The sequence below is a fragment of the Anomaloglossus baeobatrachus genome, chromosome 3 (genome assembly GCF_048569485.1).
Source record: "Anomaloglossus baeobatrachus isolate aAnoBae1 chromosome 3, aAnoBae1.hap1, whole genome shotgun sequence".
Lineage (NCBI taxonomy): Eukaryota > Metazoa > Chordata > Amphibia > Anura > Aromobatidae > Anomaloglossus > Anomaloglossus baeobatrachus.
In genome coordinates, this window is record NC_134355.1 from 624,844,509 (window position 1) to 624,871,238 (window position 26,730).

The 26,730-nt window shown below is 44.7% G+C and overlaps 1 protein-coding gene across 6 annotated transcripts in view; it reads left to right on the forward strand.

The window, feature by feature from the left end:
• Window positions 1-26,730, forward strand: part of LPIN1 (lipin 1) — a 279,658-nt gene that overhangs the window by 163,195 nt on the left and 89,733 nt on the right. For all 6 annotated transcript variants that reach the window (XM_075341117.1, XM_075341123.1, XM_075341120.1 and 3 more), the window contains exons 2-4: window positions 5,721-5,921; window positions 14,327-14,422; window positions 17,165-17,481. In XM_075341117.1, the coding sequence (XP_075197232.1) occupies window positions 5,721-5,921; window positions 14,327-14,422; window positions 17,165-17,481 (614 nt within the window). The remainder of the gene's footprint in view (window positions 1-5,720; window positions 5,922-14,326; window positions 14,423-17,164; window positions 17,482-26,730) is intronic.

Consider the following 26,730-nt stretch of genomic DNA (forward strand, 5'->3'; position numbering starts at 1 on the left):
GGATACACAGCTGATAGTCCTACTGAATAGACTGTTAGAATTTGTAAATCTGAATGTGTGTATGCATGTCCGGGATTAGTATCTGCACCGTCGCAGCTACAGCCACAACATTTTGCACACTCACACGTCTGGACCCCAAGAGCGTCATAGGCTATGTTGTGAGGCGAAATTTTAACCCCGCGCGTTCCAATTTACCAATCAATTTTGCCCCTATCTACATAATGGACATTGCATTGACATGCAGACAGGGACAGAGACAGGCAGACAGGGAAGGAGGACACAGCCAGAGAGACAAAGATAGATGGGGAAAGACACAGACCTTGATCTTATTACCTCACATATAGGCTTCTTGTACTATGAATGTCTTTTGTTCCTATAGCAACCAATCACAGCTCCTACTAATAACCTGTAGTTCCAGGCTCCATTTACTTTAATGAAGGCATGTTTTTTTGGAGAGTAACTGTAAAGCGCGGGGTTAAATTTTCCTGTCAAAACATAGTCTACTACGTTCCCTGGGTCATATGAGGTGTCTGTGCAAAATTTTGTGATTGAAAATGCGACGGTGCGGATACACTTTTCGTTTCACTTTTTCCCCATTTATGTAAATGGGGGCAAAATTGATTGGTAAATTGGAACGCGCGGGGTTAAAATTTCGCCTCACAACATAGCCTATGACGCTCTTGGGGTCCAGACGTGTGAGTGTGCAAAATTTTGTGGCTGTAGCTGCAACGGTGCAGATGCCAATCCCGGACACACACACACACACACACACACACACACACACACACACACACACACACACACACACACACACACACAGCTTTATATAGATATGTATGTGTGTGTGCGTGTGCGTGTATATATAGATAGATAGTGTAATATATATAATTATCTATCTATGTCCAGATATAGTGCCATGTTCTTATTGAACGCTCTGTGTATGGGTGCTGCAGGCATTGATCAGCCGGTCGCTAACGTTTGTGCTCCTTCTACGGCTCCCAGGGCTTATCATTAGACAATGCTTCTCTTCATGTGTATGTATGGCCATGTCTAGTGGCTAAAGCAGAAGTGGTGATGTGCCGCAACTACACACTTCCTTGACTGTCTGACAGTTGTCTCTTCCTTTTTAGAACATTTTCAAAGTATATTAATCCTTAAAATGAATTTCCATCCTTGCGTGCAGTTTTAACCATATTTATATCTAAATAGATTCAAAATTTTTAGTCAAAGCTTTTCTTTCCTGCATATACATAGCTGTAAAAGTCAACATTGTAGCTCCCTCCAGTCACCACTAGGGGGAGGGTAAGGGCTTTCTGCATACATTATACACTAAACTCGGTAACATGCAATGCTCCCTCTAGTGGTGAGAGGACGTCCTGCATGATTTCTTTGAGGGAATCTGTCACTAGGTTTTTGCTTCCCCCATCTGAGAGCAGCATAATGTAGAGACAGAGACCCTGATTCCAGCGATGTGTCACTTACTGAGCCGTCTGCTGTCATGTTGATAAAATCAATGTTTTCTCTGCTGCAGATCTAGCAGTTATACAGAGCTCATGAATATGCTGGACTACCTGCAGCAGGCGAGGTAGTCCTGTAATGATGATATCACTGTTTAATCAGCAGGAGATTATCAAAACTACAATAAGCAGCCCAGTAAGTGACACATCGCTGGAATCGGGGTCTGTGCCCCTATGTTTTACTGCTTTCAGATTAGGTACAAAACTCTGGTGACCGATTCCGTTAAACTCTTTGTGGAGATGAGTTAGTGCTTCTGTTTTCTGATACAAAGCTTCAACTGTCTATTAATACATATATCAATTATTTTAAAGGTGATCTCCAAGCTTAATATACTGCGGACCTATCCTTATCAGTCATCAGTATCTTATTAGTGGAGGTCTGATACCTGGTACTCCTACCTATCAGCTGTTTTCAGCTGCGGCTGACTGTAAACACGGAACAGAACCGGAATAGTACAGCGCAGTTTACTGAGTAATGAAGCTGATGACATGGATCTTCATGGCCGAGCAGCTGCTGCATCCTTACATCACCAAGCACACTGCCGAGCGGTGGATTGAGTGGTCTAAAGCCGCCACAACTAAACTCTGGAGGAGTGAAAACTTATTCTTTAGAGTGATGGATTACGATTCTCCGTCTGGTATCTGATTGACGAGTGCATTGTGACACATGTACAGTTTGGTGAAGGGGGATAATGATATGGGCTTGTTTTTTCATGGGTCTGCCTTGGCTTATTGGGTTATTTGCATTTTAGCCAGTTTTTGCATATCCACTTGATCACTGGTACTGGTATGGGCTCTGAAACTCTGCACTTGGCTATCATGCGCAATGTAGGGAGCAGTATGGCACGGGCCGGCCATCATTCCATTCTAACAGTGCATTTCAGAGCCCTGGTCTCAAGATTGTCTGGCTCCCCCAGTATTCAGCATGGAAGAGTGATAATGGATAGCACCGTTGCTTACAGCACTGGGGTCTTCAGTTAAAATTCCATCAAGGACATCTGCAAGGAGTTTGTGTGTTCTCCCCATATTGGCGTGGATTTTCTCCTGGTTCCTCAGTTTCCTCCCACACTCTAAAGACATCCTGATAGTGTCAGTCGTTTCCTTCTTTTTGGAGACTAGTGGCAGCTTGAGGACTGGAGCCCCTTATCCCTATCTGGGACTATGCATTTAAATGTGGTTTTGTTTCCTTTAGTACCTAAATGGTTAATGTCAGTTTTGCTGCTGGCAGCTCCTCTAGCAGTCTCTAGCAAAGTTCTTCAGCTTCCATTACTTTGTAGTCACGCTCGTCAGGTTTAAATAGAGGTGTTACTCAGCAATCCCTGCTGTTGATACAAATCCATTTGTATACTGGCCCCCTTGGTGGAAGGAGCTGAGTTGAAGCATTCCAGAAGCCAGAATTTATCCTTTTGTGTTGATGCATTTCCTCTGTTTTCCTTGTGGTTTCTGTATTGTAGTGGCGAGTCTAGTGAACTCGTAGGCCTACTCGCTTGGAAGAGTGAGTTTAGAGCCAGCTGAGGGTCCAATGTATCCTGCTCGCCGACAGGCTGAAAGAACCTGTATAGGGATGTTAGGGAGCTCAGAAGTCAGCTTGAGATTAGTTCAGGAGGTGCCCCCTCACCCCTCTCCCTAGTGCCAGGGACCTCCATTGCATTGTGTCCCCGGTGTTTCCCCACCCACTCTTTGTGGTGGTGGTTTGGTGTTTTTTCGTTGCGCGTCAGACTCCTTTTTGGTCTGAACATGATCGCCACGCTGGTAGCATGACAAGCATGACAGATAGGGGTTCCCAATCTACATTACCTATGTGATGATAATCTCTGTAAGTGGAATATAATGGCATATATATATATATATATATATATATATATATATATATATATATATATATATATATATATATATATATATATATATATATATATATATATATATATATATATATATATATATATATATATATATATATATATATATATATATATATATATATATATATATATATATATATATATATATATATACATACATATATATATATACATACATATATATATACATACATACATACATACATACATACATACATACATACATACATACATACATACATACATACATACATACATACATACATACATACATACATACGGATGGAGATAGATAGATATGGAGATATATATTATACCTGTGTGTATGTATATATATATGTATATATATATATATATATGTATGTGTATATATTATATTATAAATAAATAATATGCAAATCTAATTAAACCACTTGACAAAGAAGTAGTTATAAATGTTCTTTTTGATCTGCAGTAGGAGAAGCTGTAAAGTTGGCCAGACATTGGTTGTTTTGCATGGATGAAAAGTTCAATTTAGAGCGTTATCTGATGTCCTTCATGACAAGCTTGCCAGATGCTGGCAGCCCAATATCTATGAAAAGTTGATGTGCTTTGTTGCATTTTTTTTGTCATTCCTTGTCAAGTGCTGTTGTTAAAAAAAAAAAAAAAAAAAGTCATTCATGCTAAATAATGGATCTGTTTCCATCAATGAAAGCCTAGACCGGGCCACAGATCACTGCAAAGATTGATCATTTTGTCTGAATTCTCATTTTATCCCATGTCACTATCATTTTAAGACTACAACCTTCACAGATCAACCCTGATAAACCGTTCAAAAAACTGCCGTCTGCTATACCAAATGTATCGCCAGCTTAAAGGGGGCTTTTCACCTTTTTCATCTTTAACTGGACATATTGGTAATCAAGTATCTGGCAATTAAACAGTTAATTTAAATCCAACTGGGCATTACCAGAGAGATTTCACTGGGGGTGTGTACTTCTTCCTCTTTCTGATGCCGACCAGTCACAAGCAGCGAGCAACACACTGGCAAAAGAACACACCCTCACAATAGCTGAGAACAGGCAATGAGTGAGACATGTATAGACAAACAGTCTGCTCTCCTCACTTCATACTGATAACATTTGCTGGAGCATAGCAGATATGAGTGTGATTTAACTAACAGCTTTCATCTCTGCTAGTCAGTGTGGGGGGAAAGCAATACACTTGCTAATAATGTGTGTTTGATACTGACAATAAAGGACATTTGACATTAAAAGCAGAGCTACAGGAGACTCCACTCCTCCCCCTGCACTGACTGCTGGAGATAAGAGCTGAAAGTCCATTAATAATCACACTCAGATCTGCTGTGCTCCAGCATAGGTTATCCCTGTGCAGAGAGGAGAGCTGTCTGTCCATTCATGTCTCACACTGAGTCTGTTCTATTGTGAGGGCGTGTCCTTCTTTCTCCAGTGTGTTGTCATGGCTTATGATTGGTCAGCGTCAGACAGGGGAAGAAGTACACGCCCCCTGTGAAATCTCTCTGCTAATGCCCACTTGGACTTAATTTTTTTTTAACTATCTAGGTGAAAAATACTTGATTACTAATATCTCTAAATTCAAGATAAAGTAAATTGTTTTATTCTGCGCTGCTGCGCTAAATTACCTAATGTGTCCAGTTTATGATAGAAAAGTTGGTTAAACTTCTGCTCTGAAGGGGGTTGTCCAGTGAAAACAAGTTATCCACAAGATAAGTGATAACTTATTGATTGGTAGAGGTCTGACTGCAGGGACTGATCACCAGATTGCGCACTTTCATTTATATTATAATGGAGCTGTCCAGTGCACCACTCTTATTTTTTCAGGCAGCCCCATGGAGCATGAAAGGAGTGGCAGCCGAGCATCCGACCTGCCATCCATTTTTGTAATGGGGATAAAAATGTCCCATCCGGGTTAAAATGACTCCCACCGATCAATAAGGTATGAACTATCCTGTGTATAGGTGATACAGCATTTTCACTGGATAATCCCCCTAAAATATTAGATTAAAGGTAAAATATGGAAGTCTTCAGCTATAAGGAAGAGTTGGGAAGGTTGAGGATGTTTGTATTTAGCAAGAGGAACAAGGCCTCCTGGGAATTTGCCTTCTCCTCGTCAACACTTGGAATAAAAGCTCCTCAGAGATCCAACGCCTTAGATTATACAAGGAAGTCACTGAGGGGTTCTGTCTCACGGCTGTATGTAATCTGACATTATCGGGGCTTCTACAGCTCTCCTCACGTCTAGGCGAGCTGGAATTTGTCTTTCAGTCAGTACTACAGGAAGACAGAATTACTTATTTTTTTTCTCCTCTTCTCCTCAGACTCAAACAATGAATTACGTGGGGCAGTTAGCCGGACAGGTGTTTGTCACTGTGAAGGAGCTGTACAGAGGACTGAATCCGGCCACTCTGTCCGGCTGCATAGATGTCATCGTGGTCCGTCAGCCCAACGGCAATCTACAATGTTCACCCTTCCACGTACGCTTTGGGAAGATGGGAGTTCTGCGCTCCAGGGAGAAAGTGGTGAGTGATGTCACATATGCGAATAACTTGAATTCATGAAATTACCATTTGGGTATGTACGAGATCTTACAAGTAGACACATTACAACTCCATCGGCAGGAAAGGCCATAGGAATCCGCAATCTCTCTGGTGCCACATAGGATTGTCTCGCACCGCTGGATGTAATGGCCAAGGTAACGCAAGCTTGCACCACTGATCCCACGCCTGGTGCTGAAACCGACGGAAAGAAGGTCACCAAGGATGGAGCTGGAAAATTGAGCATGCGTATTACTAGTACATATGTGGGGTCTTAGGATTTTTTTTAATAAAGTTTCTTTTGTTATGCAAAATAACTTATTTGCATAATTTTCTCCCTTGTAGCATTGCCAACAAGACGCCATATTGCTGGTCTCCGAGAAGAACCGGGAGACCACCTAGATGGCTTACACAGTAAAATGTCCTTGTAGACTAAGGTAGAGGCAGACAGTACTATGTTATAGAGGAATGTAGATGAACTCTAGCCTTGTACGGAGAAGTAATAAAGTTTATTGTAAATAAATGTAAGAACAAAACACTTTAACGGGGATGTCCCCCCCCCCCCCCCCCCATCGCCGCATAATTGTATTTATTCATTCAATTTACACTTTCTAAAATTAAGGAATATATTATAGACTTCCATGTACCTTTAATTAGCAAATCACACTGGTTTTCTCTACAGATATAATCACTATATTAAAATGGCCACTGTCTTGTTATTCTGACAGAAATAGGACAGGAGCTTGTAAGCATGTGCAATAGGAATCTCCTACCACTCCCTTCATGTGTAAAGATGTGACCCGAGTGGATACTTTTCTTTAATACTGGAGATACCAGGGTTCTGAGGTAAGAGGCTGCTCACACTGCTGTCCACCCTGTGTATCTAACACTGGATATATCAGAAGTACTGAGGTAAGAAGATTCCACTCACACTGCTATCAACCCTGTGTATCTAATGCGGGAGATATTGGAAGTGCTGAGGTAAGAAGAGGCTGCTAACACTGCAGTCCACCCTGTGTATCTAAGGCTGGACTCACAAACGTATGGCATCCAATGCGACATGCTAATGACCCACGACTCAGGCTCTGCTGCGAGTGTGAGCCGAGTGTCATGCGATCTTGCAGTCGGATCACAGCTGTGAAGGTGAGGGCGGGCGCTGCGGAGGAGAGGGAGGGGTTAATCCCCCCCCTCCATCTCCTCCATTGTCAGCCTGTGCGTATATTGCACTGCACTGGGATAACATCCGAGTGCAGTCCGATGTTTCTCTTACACCTATTCACTTAAATGGGTGTGAGTGATACGGCTCTTGCAGAAAATTAGTAGCATGTTGCGACTTTTCTCGCATCCAGAATCTGGATTTGAGAAAAGCTGACCAACTGCTCTCCCTCATTGAGGGAGCTGAAGTAAGAAGAGGCTGCTCACACTGCTGTCCTCGTTGTCTGCCTGCAGGCTAGTATCTGCTGTGAGTTAGGGATGGTGATTACACTAACTGTCAAACTAGATTTCAGCAGCGGAGCTTCATACTGCAAATTCTCACAGGCTCATGCCCTATTAATACTCTAGTACAGGTTTTATTCAGTGTAATAAGACGGCAGCCATCTTATTGTACTATACTGATTACCTTTTTTAACAAACTCAGTGGGATTTGCTAATTAAAGGACTTTAGGTATCTATTAATAATACCTTTTTTGTTTTTTTAATTAGTTGTTTTCTATTCCCATAAACCCCCTTTAATCACAAGGCTATTCACCTTTCCTAATGACGGTGCCCCCTCTGTATACAGTGATGGCTGCTTTGTTGTTCATGAATGCGGTTCTGATCCGGTGGTTGAGCATACGTGGCCAATCCCTTTCTATTCTCTACACAGGGACCATAGTGCAGATCATTCAGGGTATGAACCTCCATTTAATGTTTCCTCTGCATTACCTGGATATATGAAAGTTGACAACTCTGAATGAGCATTGCTATTATTCCACTGTAGGAAATAGGCAAAGACTGAAAATAACTAGGTATGCTTTAACCATTTGAACTTAAAGGGGTTGTCCAGGCTTGGGGTTCACATATGCAGTCATTTTATGTGATTGCAGACCTGTGCGAACCTCACAGTGAGCATAGTGCATGCTGTTGGTGTTCTTTAGTGTCGGGAGTGGCCAGGCTTGTGATGGCAAGTATGCGATTTGTATACATGTGGTCACATGCCAACTAGACGTGTCCAGTCACACCCTATACAAGTTAATTGAAAGAGGCTGGACATGTCTAGTCTGAAAGTGGCCAGAAGTATGCAAATCTGTTACATTTGATCACTTGACTGCTCGGTGACAGCATTAGAGAATCCTGACTGTGTGCACCGTGAGGTCTGTGACTGCAAGCCGCTTTTAAGCTCATTCATGGGAATCCTATAAATGCAGTGAGGATAACCATTTGGGATAAAAGGGGAATAACTTTGTAAATAAGAATTATTTTTCATAGGTGTTAATTGATAAAATGATTGTAATACTGTGCTCTACATGTATTACTATAATTGCGATGGTGACACTCTCTTTGAATCACTGTTCATTTAATGGAGGATATTGGAGGATATTGGAGGATTGTGAATCTGACAGTAGGCAACCAATGCCAGCAAGCTGCAGCCAAAGGCACATAATGTCCAGTACCTGCCGAGAGCATAGCTTTGCACTGATATAAATAACTAGTCAGGTCACACTTGGATTATTGTCTGCAGTTTTGGGCAGTGGCGTAAAAGATAGGCATAAAGTTGAAGCACAAACTGGATCCAGTTTTAATGTAGTTAATAAAAAAAGAACACTATTGTAAAGGATAGAGATATAGATATATATCTCTGTCTCTTACAATAGGTAGTGTTATCTTTTTATTAACTACATTGCATATGTGTGTGTATATATATGTATGTGTGCACATATATATATATATATATATATGTTGTTGTGTGTACTTACCAAGTGTTTGTGTAGGGCGCTGTACATGTTCTGGGTGTTGTCTGGGTGTGGCGGGGGGTGAGAGCGGTGTTGTATGTGCGTTGTGTGTGTTGCGTTGTTTGTGGAGCGTTGTGTGTGTGTGGTGTGTTTTGGGGGCAGGTATGTTTTGTGCAATGTGTGTGTTGTGCTGTATGTGCGTATATTTCTGTATGCCGCGGTGTTTGTGTGTTGGGTGTTGTGTGTGTGTGTGTGTGTGCAGCGTTGTCTGTGTGTGTTGGGTGTCTGTGTAGGGCGGTGTTTGTGATTCCCAGTGTGTGTGTGTGTGTGTGTGTGTGTGTGTGTGTGTGTGTGTGTGTGTGTTGTGCAGTGTGTGTGTGTTGGGGGAGGTGTGCACCTCCCATCGTGCTCCATCCCCCACGCTGCGCACCCCCCATTGTGCTCCATCAGCCTCTCTGCCCGCAGCATCACCCTCTCTGCCCGCAGCATCACCTTCTCTGCCCACAGCATCACCCTCTCTGCCCGCAGCATCACCCTCTCTGCCCGCAGCATCACCCTCTCTGCCCGCAGCATCACCCTCTCTGCCCGCAGCATCAGCCTCTCTGCCCGCAGCATCAGCCTCTCTGCCCGCAGCATCAGCCTCTCTGCCCGCAGCATCAGCCTCTCTGCCCGCAGCATCAGCCTCTCTGCCCGCAGCATCAGCCTCTGTGCCCGCAGCATCAGCCTCTCTGTGCCCGCAGCATCAGCCTCTCTGTGCCCGCAGCATCAGCCTCTCTGTGCCCGCAGCATCAGCCTCTCTGTGCCCGCAGCATCAGCCTCTCTTCTCTCAGCCTCCCCCTCCCAGCCTTCCCCAGGATCAGCCTCTCTCCTCCCAGCCTCCTCCAGCACGCCGTGCTCCTCTGCCGACACTCACAGATCCGATCGCATACACTCACACACACCCGATCGCATACACTCACGCACACACACACATTGACGATATTGCACATACGCGCTCACACTCACAACATCCGGAGATACCACATGCTTCTGGCCATGTGATCCTCCGGCAGGTCCTGGAAGTTCACTGCACAGTATCGCCGCCGAGAAACAAGCGATATCCCAGGATGTTGTGAGTGTGTGGATGCGATGTGATGTGTGTGTGAGAGTGAGTGGGATCTGATGTGTGTGTGCGTGCGTGTGTGTATGTTCCGCCGCTGCAGGACCTTGATGCGCTGGTAACTATGCTACCATGGTTACCAGCGTATCCCGTCCCCCGCTCGCACGGGAGCTCACACCAGCATACGGTGGCAACCCCAGCAATGCGAGGGTATGTGTCGGCTGGGTTGGCGGCGTACGCTGATGTGGGCTCCCGGGGGTACAGTACTGACCTGGGAGTCGTGGCTCCGTGTCGGTCGGTTCGGGGAATGCGTGAGGGGGGCGGGGCCAGAGCGAGCGTGCATTGCGTGAGGGGGCGGGGCGTGGGCGAGTTGCCAATGCCTGCAGGGTGCCGGGGCGAGAGGCCAATCCGTGGGGGGGAGGAGCCTAGGCGAGCGGCCGGCCAATCCGTGTGGGGGCAGAGCCTGGGCGAGCGGCCAATCCGTGCGGGGGGGCGGGGCCATGGTGAGCCCAGCGGCCAATCAGCTTTGTGTCACCGTAAGGACACAATTTTGGAACATGACAGACAGACAGACTAAGGCAATTATATATATACTAGAAGGTGGCCCGATTCTACGCATCGGGTATTCTAGAATTTACGTATTGTGTAGTTCATGTATGATTTTTGATATATATATATATATAGATAGATAGATAGATAGATAGAGAGAGATGTTGTTGTCTGTAGTTACCAAGTGTTTGTGTAGGCGCTGTACATGTTCTGGGTGTTGTCTGGGTGTGACGGGGGGTGAGAGCGGTGTTGTATGTGTGTTGCGTTGTTTGTGGAGCGCTGTGTGTCTGTAGCGTTGTGTGTGTGTTGCGCGGTTTGTGTGTGTGTGGTGTGTTTTGGGGGGAGGTATGTTTTGTGCAATGTGTGTGGTGTGTGCGTATATTTGTGTGTGCCGCGGTGTTTGTGTGTTGGGTGTTGTGTGTGTGCAGCGTTGTCTGTGTGTGTGGGTGTCTGTGTAGGGCAGTTGTTTGTGGTTCCCAGTGTGTCTGTGTGTGGTGTGTTGTGCAGTGTGTGTGTGTGTGTGTGTGTGCATCAGCCTCTCTTCTCTCAGCCTACCTCTCCCAGCCTCCCTCCTCCCAGCCTCCCTCAGCATCAGCCTCCCTCTCCCAGCCTCCCCAGCATCAGCCTCCGCCAGCATCAGCCTCTCTCCTTCCAGCCTCCTCCAGCATCAGCCTCCCTCTCCCAGCCTTTCCCAGGATCAGCCTCTCTCCTCCCAGCCTCCGTCCTCCCAGCCTTCCCCAGCATCAGCTTTCCCCTCCCAGCCTCCCTCAGCATCAGCCTTCCCCAGCATCAGCCTCTCTCCTCCCAGCCTCAGCCTCTCTCCTTCCAGCCTCCCCCAGCATCAGCCTCTCTCCTTCCAGCTTCCCTCAGCATCAGCCTCCCCTTCCCAGCCTTCCCCAGGATCAGCCTCTCTCCTCCCAGCCTCCTTCCTCCCAGCCTCCTTCCTCCCAGCCTCCCTCAGCATCAGCCTTCTGCTCCCAGTCTCCCCCAGCATCAGCCTCCCCATGCATCAGCCTCCACCAGCATCAGCCTCCACCAGCATTAGCCTCTCTCCTTCCAGCCTCCCCCAGCATCAGCCTCCCGAAGCATCAGCCTCCACCAGCATCAGCCTCCCTCGTCCCAGCCTCCCCCTCCCAGCCTCCCCCAGCATCAGCCTCTCTCCTCCCAGCCTTCCCCATGATCAGCCTCTCTGCTCCCAGCCTCCTCCAGCACGCCATGCTCCTCTGCCGACACTCACACACCCGATCGCATCCACTCAAACACACCCGATCGCATCCACTCAAACACACCCGATCGCATCCACTCACACACACCCGATCGCATCCACTCACACACACCCGATCGCATCCACTCACACACACCCGATCGCATCCACTCACACACACCCGATCGCATCCACTCACACACACCCGATCGCATACACTCACACACACCCGATCGCATACACTCACACACACAGACACTGACGATATCGCACATACGCGCTTATACTCACAACATCCGGGGATATCACATGCTTCTGGCCATGTGATCCTCCGGCAGGTCCTGGAAGATCACAACAGCACAGTATCGCCGCCGAGAAGCAAGCGATATCCCAGGATGTTGTGAGTATGTGGATGCGATGTGATGTGTGTGTGTGAGTGAGTGTGATCTGATTTGTGTGTGTGTATGTGTGTGCTGTTATGTGTGTGCTGTTATGTGTCTGTATTTTCCGCAGCTGCACAACCTTGATGTGTGGATGCGATGTGATGTGTGTGTGAGGTGTGTGTGAGAGTGAGTGTGAGCCGGTGTACACTGGTAACTATGATACACATCGGGTAACTAAGGGACCTTAGTTACCCGATGTGTATAATGGTTACCAGCTTTCACGGCCTCCGTGAAGATCCCAGCATCGCAAGGTTATGTGTGGCGCTGCTGGGATCCTGACTGAGCCGGTGTAGAAGCAAGAGATATCCCAGCATGTTGTGATGTGTGAGAGTGAGTGTGAGAGTGAGTGGGTTCTGATGTGTGTGTGTGTACTCACCTGGGAATTGGGGCTCCGTGTCAGTTGGGCCAGAGCGAGCGTGCATTGCGTGAGGGGGGCGGGGCCTGCAGAGAGCCGGGGCGAGAGGCCAATCCGTGTGGGGGGGGCGGGGCCATGGCGAGCCCAGCGGCCAATCAGCTTTGTGTCACCGTAAGGACACAATTTCGGAGCATGACAGACAGACAGATAGACAGACAGACAGACAGAATAAGGCAATTATATATATATATAGATATATATATATATATATATATATATATATGTATATATATATATTTATGTTAAATTATATTATATATATATTAAATTATATTCCAAAAGTAGGTGGACAGTATGTGTAATAGGGTTATCAAACATGGTGTAAAGGGAAACTGACTCAGTTGCCCTTAGCAACCAATCAGATTCCACCTTTCAATTTCCAAAGAGTCTGTGAAGAATGAAAAGTGGAATCTGATTGGTTGCTAAGGGCAACTGAGTCAGTTTCACTTTACACCATGTTTGATAACCCTATTACACATACTGTCCACCTACTTTTGGACCTATATATATATATATATATATATATATATATATATATATATATATATATATATATATATGTATATATATATATATATGTATATATATATATATATGTATATATATATATATATATATATATATATATATATATATATATATATATGTATATATATATATATGTATATATATATATATGTATATATATATGTATATGTATATGTGTATATGTATGTATATGTATGTATATGTGCTTTTTTATTTGCTCTATTGCGTTTAACAATACTTTTTGTGGAATAATTGTTTTAAGTTAAGGAATATGGATGCATTCAGGGGCTATTCTTTTTTTTTTTTTACTTAAAGGGAATCTGTCAGCAGGATTTTAATATGAGGGCAACATGATGTAGGGGCTAAAACCATGATTTAGCAATGTTTAGCTTATGGGGCTGTGTTTTTGCTCTTTCGATAAAATCAGTGTTTTATCAGCAGGAGATTATCATTACAAGACTAGGTGTCATGGGCCAATAGTCCAACACCACCCCCTAACCACTGATAAGCAGCTCTCTGTTTACAATGTTAGTTTTCTGTGAATATCCAATCAGTATTTGGAGTACTGCTAGGTCTGCCGCAGAAAAAACAGGGATTATATCAAAATGTCAGGAAGCAAAACTACCAATGATGTATTGCTGGAATCGGGGCCTCATCCCGTACATGATGCCGCCCTCACATGCATTTAGAAGGAATCTATCAATAGTATAATCTATTTTGGGTCAAAAATAATTTTGGCTATTAGGTAATTTTTCAACATTTTTCACTGTTTGACTTTTACAAGTTATTTGTTTCTCTGCACATGAGTGAGAATCCATCCATGAGTTTGGAAAAAGACTGGTAAAAAAATCTACAAACTCCTGGTTAGATGAGCTCACCAATGGGTTCTCAGTTTACTCCGTTTGTAGTAAACTATGGTCGGGGGAATAATGTGTGTAACAGCTAAGCAGTGCAAGATTTTTAATGTTGCATATATAAAAGCATTTCCGCTCTACCATTGGAAAACTGTATTTTTGGTGTCTGAGTCCAAAGGGCCCTATAGGTTGTTAGATACAGTCGTTCAATTTAGGTTGATTTGATTGTACAGTGGGCACCCGCTCTCGGCAATCCTGTCTTCTGGATCTCTGAGGACCCCCAATGATCGGGATGCCGGAGGGGTAACTTCTAAACTTAGCACAAAGCCTTTAGGCTTACTAAAGACAATATTTTACCGTCCTAGGTTGATATTGAAATTAATGGAGAATGTGTGGACCTGCACATGAAACTAGGAGACAACGGAGAGGCTTTCTTTGTGGAGGAAACTGAGAATAATGAGGTGAGTGAAGACCAAAGAAGACCCCCTCAATTGCATGGTACTGTATAAAAGGTGACCAAAGACCCAATCCTGAATGGCTCATCATGAGTGGTCCCCCATGGTCTTCTACTAGACATAGAAGACCCTGGAGGACCACTCATGATTCAGGATTAGGTCTTTGGCTGTTAATTTATGACCCCCCCGAGCTGTAACCTTCTACGGTTGTCCGGGTATTTTGGTAATTCTAATTCTGCAATCATTGAAGAACCACAGGATCAAAACCTCAAGTCTAAGCCCCATGTAGACCCTAAAGATGAGTGACCCTGCTGATTTTGGGAGCCTGCATGAGTCTGACGTGTATAGAGTCTTCCGATTTCTTATAGATGATTGGTCGGTTAGTTTGAATTGTAACTCCCAACCCTTTTTTGTTTTCGGCGGATAAGTCTCTGTCAGAGCCATTTGGCAGTGGCTTTTTCCTCTCTCCCCTTTGAAAACACGAGCGCTCATCTGTCATCGTATGTGGACAGCTAAAGTTTTTTTGGGGGGGAAACAAAATCACTAAGGCTATGTGCCCACGATCCGGATGTGCTGCAACCTAGGCGCAGCATGTCCTCTCCTGCGGGGATGCGACTGCTGTCCGTAGTAGACCGCAGCTGCCTATGATCAGGGTTCGGGCCGCTGTGGTCTTCCTCTCTGTTCTCCCTTTGGAGAACACTCGCGGCTCTGCAGCAATACATTGACATGCTGCTGCTCGGGGAGCCACATGTCAGTGTACGCTGCGTGAAAAAAAAGCACAGTGGGCACAGGATTTCTAGAAATCCCCTCCATTGTGCTTGTACTGTACAACGCAACGTTATGGACACGGCGATAACAGGTGCCAGGAGAGCCCGTTTTAGGTCATGGGCCGATCAGAGAACGTCTGAAAATTCTGTCCTGTAAGAAGGGGACATGGCAGACGTTCCTTGGACCCTAGTCTTATGACATCGTCCTTGTCTGACATTAGATGGGACACTTGTGGACAACATTCCCGTAATACCAGAGGTACATTGCCGGCTATGGACAGACGCGGTTTTGTTTTCTCTTGGCTACTTTCACGGTTAGGTCTGAAGCTGCTAGAGAATTTCTTGGCAGGAGCTGTGAAATTCTGACCTATAAGCGGCCTTGTGCCTGTTGTTCTCCTTTATTAACCCATTAAATGAATTTCCCTAGATAAATGACAGGTCTGTTACTTCTAGTGGGGCTCGCCCCGCAGTCCTCTCAGGATCACCTCTTAAGAAGTTCTATTAAATGCTTTTTGTAAGGGATCTCCTTCACCTTGGACTGACCTTGCAGTTGTTCTTTATATAACTCGAGCGTCTTCTATCTGCGACGTTGTACTGAGACTAAGAAAGGATCCTGTGTGATGTCAAGAATATCGCCTTTACACAGAGGCGCAGTGTGACCACCTCGGACAAAGCAACATCTGTAATTTCATGTCTTATTGCAGCTTTCTACCATTTAAAAATAAAAGTTCACTATCAACTTGGTGTCAGTATGAGAATTTTCTTGTCCTCTTGCTTCACTTTCTGTTTAAGTGGTTCTGTCACCCAATACTTGAAGTTCCTATAGTATCTCCTGATGCTGTACACTTCTTGGGGTTCCTATAGTATCTCCTGATGCTGTACACTTCTTGGGGTTCCTGTAGTATCTCCTGATGCTGTACACTTCTTGGGGTTCCTATAGGATCTCCTGATGCTGTACACTTCTTGGTGTTCCTATGGGATCTCCTGATGCTGTACACTTCTTGGTGTTCCTGTAGTATCTCCTGATGCTGTACACTTCTTGGGGTTCCTATAGGATCTCCTGATGCTGTACACTTCTTGGTGTTCCTATGGGATCTCCTGATGCTGTACACTTCTTGGTGTTCTTATGGGATCTCCTGATGCTGTACACTTCTTGGTGTTCCTGTAGGATCTCCTGATGCTGTACACTTCTTGGTGTTCCTATAGGATCTCCTGATGCTGTACACTTCTTGGTGTTCCTATGGGATCTCCTGATGCTGTACACTTCTTGGTGTTCCTATGGGATCTCCTGATGCTGTACACTTCTTGGTGTTCTTATGGGATCTCCTGATGCTGTACACTTCTTGGTGTTGCTATAGGATCTCCTGATGCTGTACACTTCTTGGTGTTCCTATAGGATCTCCTGATGCTGTACAGTTCTTGGTGTTCCTATGGGATCTCCTGATGCTGTACACTTCTTGGTGTTCCTATGGGATCTCCTGATGCTGTACACTTCTTGGTGTTCCTATGGGATCTCCTGATGCTGTACACTTCTTGGTGTTCCTATAGGATCTCCTGATGCTGTACACTTCTTGGGGTTCCTATAGGATCTCCTGATGCTGTACACTTCTTGGGGTTCCTATAGGATCTCCTGATGCTGTACACGTCTTGGTGTTCCTATAGGATCTCCTGATGCTGTACACTTCTTGGTGTTCCTATAGGATCTCCTGATGCTGTACACTTCTTGGTGTTCCTATAGGATCTCCTGATGCTGTACACTTCTTGGTGTTCCTGTAGTATCTCCTGATGCTGTACACTTCTTGGTGTTCCTGTAGTATCTCCTGATGCTGTACACTTCTTGGTGTTCCTTTAGGATCTCCTGATGCTGTACAATTCTTGGTGTTCCTATGGGATCTCCTGATGCTGCACAATTCTTGGTGTTGCTAGGTATTTTATGTGATGTGATTTAATGATATACCTAATTATTCCGATGTCCTCGCAGGAATACGTCCCATCCCATCTGGCCACATCGCCTATCCTGTTGGATGGAGCTTCACTTATGGAGGCGCAGTTGAAGAGGAACCCAATAGAATGGCCAAGAAGTTTGGATCCATCCAGCTCAACTCAGGCCCCTGGTAACATGCACCTGAGCCAGGGAAGCACAGAAAGTGGCTCTGGTAAGAAGAGGAGGAAACGGAGGAGGAAATCAAAGCTGGATAATCTAAAGAGAGAAGATAATGGGGACACGACTGAAGATGAAGATATGTTTACCATAGAGATGAGCTCCGAGGAGGAGACGGATCCCCTTGAAACGGCCAGGTAGGATTCTGAGTTTTTGTTTTTTTTTTTAATTGTCATTTAATGGAGTTTAGTATGTCAGCAAACCTTAAAATGTGAAAAATCCAAATCTCTTCAAAATGAGTTAGAATTACTGTACTTTCCAGAAGGAGGAGGTCTGGGTCAGCCCCCAATTGTGTAAGTTCTCCTATCTAAAAAGATGAGGCCTGTAATTGTCATCATAGGTAGACCACAACCATAAGAGACAAAATGAGGAAACAAATCCAGAAAATCCCCTTGTCTGATTTGGCAAGATTTCTTTTGCAAATTATGGCGGAAAATAAGTATTTGGTCAATAACAAAAGTTCATCTCAATATTTTGTTATATATCCTTTGTTGGCAATGACAAAGGTCAAACATTTTCTGTAAGGCCAGTTTCACACATCCTTCTTTTTGCCGGTTTGGCGGATCTGGCGCGCTCCCGTACAGTGAATACATTACAATGACAGCGCTGTAACTTCCGGGTCACATGCGCCGGTCACATGACAGCATGTGACCGGCGCTTGTTGCGCTGTCATTGTACTGTATTCACTGTACGGGAGCGCGGATCCGCCAAACCGGCAAAAAGAAGGATGTGTGAAACTGGCCTAAGCCTTCATAAGGTAGGAACACACTGTTGGTGGTATGTTGGCCCATTCCTCCATGCAGATCTCATGCAGATCTCTTCTAGAGCAGTGATGTTTTGGGCCTGTCACTGGGCAACACGGACTTTCAACTCCCTCCACAGGTTTTCTATGGGGTTAAGATCTGGAGACTGGGTAGGCCACTCCATTACCTTCACATGCTTCTATGAAGCTACTCCTTTGTTGCCCTGGCAGTGTGCTTGGGATCATTATCATTTAGGTGACTACTTATTTTCCACCATAATTTGCAAAAAAATCTTGCCAAATCAGACAAGGTGATTTTCTGGATTTGTTTTCTCATTTTGTCTCTCATAGTTGTGGTCAACCTATGATATCAATTACAGGCCTCTCTCATCTCTTTAAGTGGGAGAACTTGTACAATTGGGGGCTGACTAAATACTTTTTCCCCACTGTATAGCTCCTGCAGATGGCAGACTTTATGTACAACCTCTTTCAGCCATCATTTTTGTTTTTCCATATGAGAAAATAATGGACCATTTTTCAGTAATCTGCTGGACTCGATTTTTCATCAACTTTATTGATTTGAATGAATGATTTACATCAGATGTAAAAAAAAAAGAATGTTTCCTTTTTAAAAGAAAAACAAATGGTGTTGACTATAATAACTAATGGACGTCTGACTGAAGTGTCCATAATGGAGCAATCCTGCTTGTCTTGAGCAATCCTGGCATGTGATGGGTTTAGATCACTAACACGTCTATCTGGCATGATAGAATTATAAATGGCATCATGAGAGCCGGTCACTTCTCAGTGCTGGGTTTCCTGACCTCAGGCACATTGCAGTTTAAGGTTATTTGGATGTGGATGTAGTATGAAGGTCATGTAATACATGTTCACCAATCAGCCATAGTGTAATATTGTGTGCGTCCCCCTCACGCCTCCAACACAGCTTTGACCCATCAAGGCCTGGACTCCAGAAGAAGCCTGAAGTAGTCCTGTAGTATGTGGCCAGCAGAAGGTCCTCGAAATCCTGTGCTTGGTGAGGCCTCCATGGATCGGACTTGTTCTTGCAGACGATCAATCAGATTGAGATTTGGAGAATTTTTATGCAAGTCTTCTCCTCATCTTTCATTTCTTTATGATGTTTCCCAAAACGTTCCTGGTCAGTTTTTGCTGTGTAGCAGAGGCATTATCTTGCTGGCATAGGGCACTGCCATTAGGGAACACTATTACCATGAAGGGGGGGAGGAGGGCTTGGGCTTTTAGTGAGGTGGTGCCACATGACGCCAGGACCCAAGGTAAATTCCCTTATACTCTGCCCTGGTCTGACCCCACCTGGAATACGGTGTACAGTAGTTCTGGGCGCCCCAATTCAAGAAAGACATCGATATAATTGGAACAAGAGAAGAGCAACCAAGATGGTAGAAGGTTTGCAAACCATGTCATATGAAGACCGGCTAAAAGAACTAGGAATGTTTTTAGTTTGAAAAAGAGAAGACTGAGAGGAGACTTAATAGCGGTCTACACATATCTGAAAGGCAGTCACAGTGCAGAGGGAACTACTCTGTTCTCATTAGCACAAGGAAGTACAAGAAGCAATGGGATGAAACTAAAAGGAAGGAGATTCATATTAGACATTAGGAAAAACTTTCTGACAGTGAGGGCAACCAGGGAGTGGAACAGGCGACCATGGGATGTGGGGAGTTCTCCATCAATGGAAATCTTCAAGCGGAAACTGGATAAACATATAGTTGGGATGATTTAGGATTGGACCCAATGGACCTTGAGGTCACCTCCAACTCTACCATTCTATGATTCCATTCTATGAAGGTTTCCCAGCAAAATTTTGCTTTGCTTCTTGCCGTAGCGCCATCTCTTCCTTGGGCTGCACATCAGCCGACCACATGATCTAACATCCACACTAATCCGAACCTCCCACTCCCGACTCCAAGACTTCTCCCGAGCTGCACCAATTCTCTGGAACGTACTAACCCAAGAAACTAGGATGAACCACAACTTACACCGCTTCAGACCCACCTTAAAAACGCATGTCTTTAGGGTGGCCTATCACCCTCTCTAATTTAAGTCAATTAATAGATCTTCCCTCCACTATTTCTCAGAACATGACTTTGTCAGACTCCACTGCACCCAAAAGCATCAGAAAGATTGGCTGGTGACTTGCAGAATTTATCTATCCCCCATTTATTGATAGCTGGAGCGTCGTTGGAAATGAGCACCTGTACCTTGTCACCCCCATCTCACCCCATTGTAGATTGTAAGCTCTTACGAGCAGGGTTGTCCTTATTTTTGCTTTTAATTATGAATGTTTGTCTGTATGTGAATCTCTGAATTGTAAAGCGCTGCGGAATATATTGGCGCTATACCAATCAAGATGCATTTGTACCGCCCCGCGGGCTCGGCTGCGACCGCCGAGCCGCTCTGATCCGTGCTCGTACTGCGGGTGGTGGCTCGAGCCTCTCACGGACCCGGGGGTCACGTCGCCCTGCAAGGGAGTTGGCGCTACACGCGGGGATTTGGGAGAGGAGTCCCACGGCCGGTGGCCGCGGTGGTTTGGTTTTGGATGTTAGTTCGTGACGCCACCCACGGGTGTTGGCGATTGTAGACACCACCGCTGCGGTGAAGGTATGGAGGGCTCCCGGGAGCGGTGTAATGGCGCAGCTAGGTGTTGACCCCTCCGTGGGTAGGGGGTGTTGGTCCCGGGGCCCGGTAGGCGAGGGCCGGGGTGCAGGGTGAAGTGTTGCGGCGCGGTGCTTGATGGCACTGGTGTACTCACTCACACAAGACACTGGAGTCGCTGATAAACCAAACGGAGTGATGAACGGGGCCCGCAGCCGGCTGCAGCTTCTCCCAGAATAGGTTGGTGGTTTCCGCCTTTCTCCTGCACATCTGTATGTAAATGTTTGACTCCTATGCCTAGACACCGGTAGTCCGCTCCCCGACTTGTATATGCCGTAGGAGCCCGTTTGCCCGCAGACGCTGGCCCTTTGGGTCTCTATGCCTTGGTGGTGGCTTTACCCTGTATGGTTGGGCTGTTGTCTTCTAAAGGGACTTGTGTGGGATAGGTCCTTAAGTCCAGTCCGCAATCAGTTCATTCAACTTGGCCCTGTCGGTTCAGGGCTTTGTACTGGGTCTGAGTACCCTGCCTGGTGCCAGGTTCCCCGGTTCGGTCCCGGTGGGCCACTACCCTGTCCTGGTCCCTTACGGTTCCACCGGTGATATTCCCTGTCTCCTGCAGGCGGCCACCACCGTCTGCCTCCTTGCCAATGGCGACTGGGCCCCGACCCAGACACCTGGTAGTCTCTTATCAGGGCACGGACACAGGACTGCCCGTGTCCTTGACTGCTCTTCACTCGACTCTGAACTTGACTAGACTCACTGTTTTTCCCGCCTCCAGGCCTGTGAACTCCTCGGTGGGTGGAGCCAACCGCCTGGCTCAACTTCCCCCTGATGTGGACATCAAACCTGGAGGGGTGGTGACAAGGTTTTTAGGTTGGCTGGTGTTACCTAACTGGGAGGGGGTGTGGTGTTGTGTGTGACTACCTGGGACGACTCGACTAGTCCGGGGCGTCACACATTATTAGAACATAATTCCTCAGACAAAGCCGCCTTTTTTCTGTTCCCGTTTTCATGCTTACCTGCCCACTGTAGGCCCTTTCAGTGGTAGACCGGGGTCATCATGGGCACTCGGACCATTTTGTGGATGCGGAGCCCCGTATACAGCAATCTGTGAGGCTCTGTGACTTCTAACATTTACGGTCATTGCCAGTAGTAATTTTTCAGCAATTTGTGCTGCAGTATCTCTCCTTGTAAGATCGGACCCGGCAGGCTAGTTTGCCTTGACAATAAGTCTTTGGCACCCATGACACTGTCACGAGTCCATCAGTTGCAGACCCTAGCCATTGTCGTGAAGCAAGTAGCCATTCCTCAGGCCATTACGACATGTCAATTTCTTTTGACCATTACTCTTGTTTTGGCTTCCAACACCACGTCAGGAATGGAGTTTGTTCACTTGTTGCCTAATCCCGAGGCAATTGGTGTTATTTACTTATAGCTATGTATATGTGTCACATCTAAGGGTATTTATGTGGGAAGAATCGGTGTTTCGGCGAATATGGTGTCTGGTGACATCTAGTGGAATTATGTGGTATTGCAGATGTCATTGTGGTTCCTTTTTGATAAGCATTGCACTAATTGTAATAAGGATATTTTCCTATATAAGGTTCACATAATCTGTATGAAAAATAATCTAAAAATGGGTAAAATAAATGGTATAACAAAAAGTTAAAGGCTGTATTTACTCTATGTACAAAGCTGTAGCAGGGACCATAAAAGTACTGTAACCAAATCAATTTAGAAAACTATTAAAGTAGCTTTTCGTTTGAAAGATATACAGTACAGACCAAAAGTTTGGACACCCCTTCTCATTCAAAGAGTTTTCTTTATTTTCATGACTCTGAAACTTGTAGATTCACATTGAAGGCATCAAACTGTGAATTATCACATGTGGAATGAAATACTAAACAAAAAAGTGTGAAACAACTGAAAATATGACTTATATTCTAGATTCTTCAAAGTAGCCACCTTTTTGCTTTGATAACTGCTTTGCACATTCTTGGCATTCTCTTGATGAGCTTCATGATGTAGTCACCGGAAATGGTTTTCACTTCACAGGTGTGCCCTGTCAGGTTTAATAAGTGTGATTTCTTGCCTTATAAATGGGGTTGGGACCATCAGTTGTGTTGTGCAGAAGTCTGGTGGATACACAGCTGATAGTCCTACTGAATAGATTGTTAGAATTCGTATTATGGCAAGAAAAAAGCAGCCAAGAAAAGAAAAACGAGTGGCCATCATTACTTTAAGAAATGAAGGTCAGTCAGTCCGAAAAATTGGGAGAACTTTGAAAGTGTCCCCAAGTGCAGTGGCAAAAACCATCAAACGCTACCAAGAAACTGGCTCACATGAGGACCGCCCCAGGAAAGGAAGACCAAGAGTCACCTCTGCTGCGGAGGATAAGTTTATCCGAGTCACCAGCCTCAGAAATGGCAGGTTAACAGCAGCTCAGATTAGAGACCAGGTCAATGCCACACAGAGTTCTAGCAGCAGACCCATCTCTAGAACAACTGTTAAGAGGAGACTTTGTGCAGCAGGCCTTCATGGTAAAATAGCTGCTAGGAAACCACTGCTTAGGACAGGCAACAAGCAGAAGAGACTTGTTTGGGCTAAAGAACACAAGGAATGGACATTAGACCAGTGGAAATCTGTGCTTTGGTCTGATGAGTCCAAATTTGAGATCTTTGGATCCAACCACCGTGTCTTTGTAGAAAAGGTGAACGGATGGACTCCTACATGCCTGATTCCAACCGTGAAGCATGGATGAGGAGGTGTGATGGTGTGGGGGTGCTTTTCTGGTGACACTGTTGGGGATTTATTCAAAATTGAAGGCATACTGAACCAGCATGGCTACCACAGCATCTTGCAGCGGCGTGCTATTCCATCCAGTTTGCGTTTAGTTAGACCATCATTTATTTTTCAATAGGACAATGACCCCAAACACACCTCCAGGCTGTGTAAGGACGATTTGACTAAGAAGGAGAGTGATGGGGTGCTACACTAGATGACCTGGCCTCCACAGTCACCAGACCTGAACCCAATCGAGATGGTTTGGGGTGAGTTAGACCGCAGAGTGAAGGCAAAAGTGCCAACAAGTGCTAAGCATCTCTGGGAATTCCTTCAAGAATGTTGTAAAACCATTTCCGGTGACTACCTCTTGAAGCTCATCAAGAGAATGCCAAGAGTGTGCAAAGCAGTAATCAAAGAAAAAGGTGGCTACTTTGAAGAACCTAGAATATAAGACTTATTTTCAGTTGTTTCACACTTTTTTTGTTAAGTATTTCATTACACATGTTTTAATTCAGTTTTTATGCCTTCAATGTGAATCTACAATTTTTAGAGTCGTGAAAATAAACACTTTGAATGAGAAGGTGTCCAAACTTTCGGTCTGTACTGTGTGTGTGTGTGTGTGTGTGTGTGTGTGTGTGTGTATATATACAGTTAGGTCCAGAAATATTTGGACAGTGACACAATTTTCGCGAGTTGGGCTCTGCATGCCACCACATTGGATTTGAAATGAAACCTCTACAACAGAATTCAAGTGCAGATTGTAACGTTTAATTTGAAGGTTTGAACAAAAATATCTGATAGAAATTGTAGGAATTGTACACATTTCTTTACAAACACTCCACATTTTAGGAGGTCAAAAGTAATTGGACAAATAAACCAAATCCAAACAAAATATTTTTATTTTCAATATTTTGTTGCGAATCCTTTGGAGGTAATCACTGCCTTAAGTCTGGAACCCATGGACATCACCAAACGCTGGGTTTCCTCCTTCTTAATGCTTTTCCAGGCCTTTACAGCCGCAGCCTTCAGGTCTTGCTTGTTTGTGGGTCTTTCCGTCTTAAGTCTGGATTTGAGCAAGTGAAATGCATGCTCAATTGGGTTAAGATCTGGTGATTGACTTGGCCATTGCAGAATGTTCCACTTTTTTGCACTCATGAACTCCTGGGTAGCTTTGGCTGTATGCTTGGGGTCATTGTCCATCTGTACTATGAAGCGCCGTCCGATCAACTTTGCGGCATTTGGCTGAATCTGGGCTGAAAGTATATCCCGGTACACTTCAGAATTCATCCGGCTACTCTTGTCTGCTGTTATGTCATCAATAAACACAAGTGACCCAGTGCCATTGAAAGCCATGCATGCCCATGCCATCACGTTGCCTCCACCATGTTTTACAGAGGATGTGGTGTGCCTTGGATCATGTGCCGTTCCCTTTCTTCTCCAAACTTTTTTCTTCCCATCATTCTGGTACAGGTTGATCTTTGTCTCATCTGTCCATAGAATACTTTTCCAGAACTGAGCTGGCTTCATGAGGTGTTTTTCAGCAAATTTAACTCTGGCCTGTCTATTTTTGGAATTGATGAATGGTTTGCATCTAGATGTGAACCCTTTGTATTTACTTTCATGGAGTCTTCTCTTTACTGTTGACTTAGAGACAGATACACCTACTTCACTGAGAGTGTTCTGGACTTCAGTTGATGTTGTGAACGGGTTCTTCTTCACCAAAGAAAGTATGCGGCGATCATCCACCACTGTTGTCATCCGTGGACGCCCAGGCCTTTTTGAGTTCCCAAGCTCACCAGTCAATTCCTTTTTTCTCAGAATGTACCCGACTGTTGATTTTGCTACTCCAAGCATGTCTGCTATCTCTCTGATGGATTTTTTTCTTTTTTTTCAGCCTTAGGATGTTCTGCTTCACCTCAATTGAGAGTTCCTTAGACCGCATGTTGTCTGGTCACAGCAACAGCTTCCAAATGCAAAACCACACACCTGTAATCAACCCCAGACCTTTTAACTACTTCATTGATTACAGGTTAACGAGGGAGATGCCTTCAGAGTTAATTGCAGCCCTTAGTCACTTGTCCAATTACTTTTGGTCTCTTGAAAAAGAGGAGGCTATGCATTACACAGCTATGATTCCTAAACCCTTTCTCCAATTTGGATGTGAAAACTCTCATATTGCAGCTGGGAGTGTGCACTTTCAGCCCATATTATATATATAATTGTATTTCTGAACATGGTTTTTGTAAACAGCTAAAATAACAAAACTTGTGTCACTGTCCAAATATTTCTGGACCTAACTGTATGTATGTATATGTGTATATAGCACAGAGATATAGTATTAGATATGTAGCACAATATTTAAAAAATAACCGTGGGTGTGGGGGTTAAATGGACAGTAAGACAATTCAGAATTTACATGAAACCAATGAAAAAAAACGGAATGAAAAGTTAAAATAATATATCTTTATTAAACATGTATGAGGCAAGCCAATGGGTTGGAAAAACGGGGTGTTACAAAAAACGTATATAGACCCCCCTGAAGAAGGTAGCGCCGAAACACACGCGTCGGGGTGGGCGTCACAGCCACTGACCTGGTGCTTCAGCTGTGCTTGGGTAAATATCTTCGGATTATCTACTGTTTCTACGTGCCATCTCTTGTATGGTGTTATCTGCCATTACGTATCGCCCCTGTTCCTTTGAGTGACTTTCTTCTCGACCTAGGTTAGTGCCCTCTGTCTGCCTGACTACCACTGTGTGCTCTGCCATTTATACTTATCAATTTCAGTTATTCTAGCTACTTTATTTGGGTTTATGGCCTTTACTGTCACCTTTATATTGTGGTATTACCCCTTTGTGTGGGTAGTAATTTTTTCTCGTTTTTGGTACAATGTCTCTTGTTATGCAGTCCATTCGGCATTGTGATTATTATTTTTTTTATTTTATTTTATACATCCGGGGATATGCACAGATTTTGTATAACTACAGTATTTGTACAAGCATGCACATATTGTCTTTTATTCATGTATTTGTAAAGATATTTGTATCCTCTATTTATTAGCCTTTGTTTAGTCAGGTGCTGTTTGTAAATACTCATACACTTTGCCTTTATTGTGATTACATACACTGCACCTTTCTACTATGTAATTAACAGGTCATTGAGTCTATATACGGGTTTTTGTGACGCCCACATTTTTCCAGCCTATTGGCTTGTCTCCTACACGTGTAA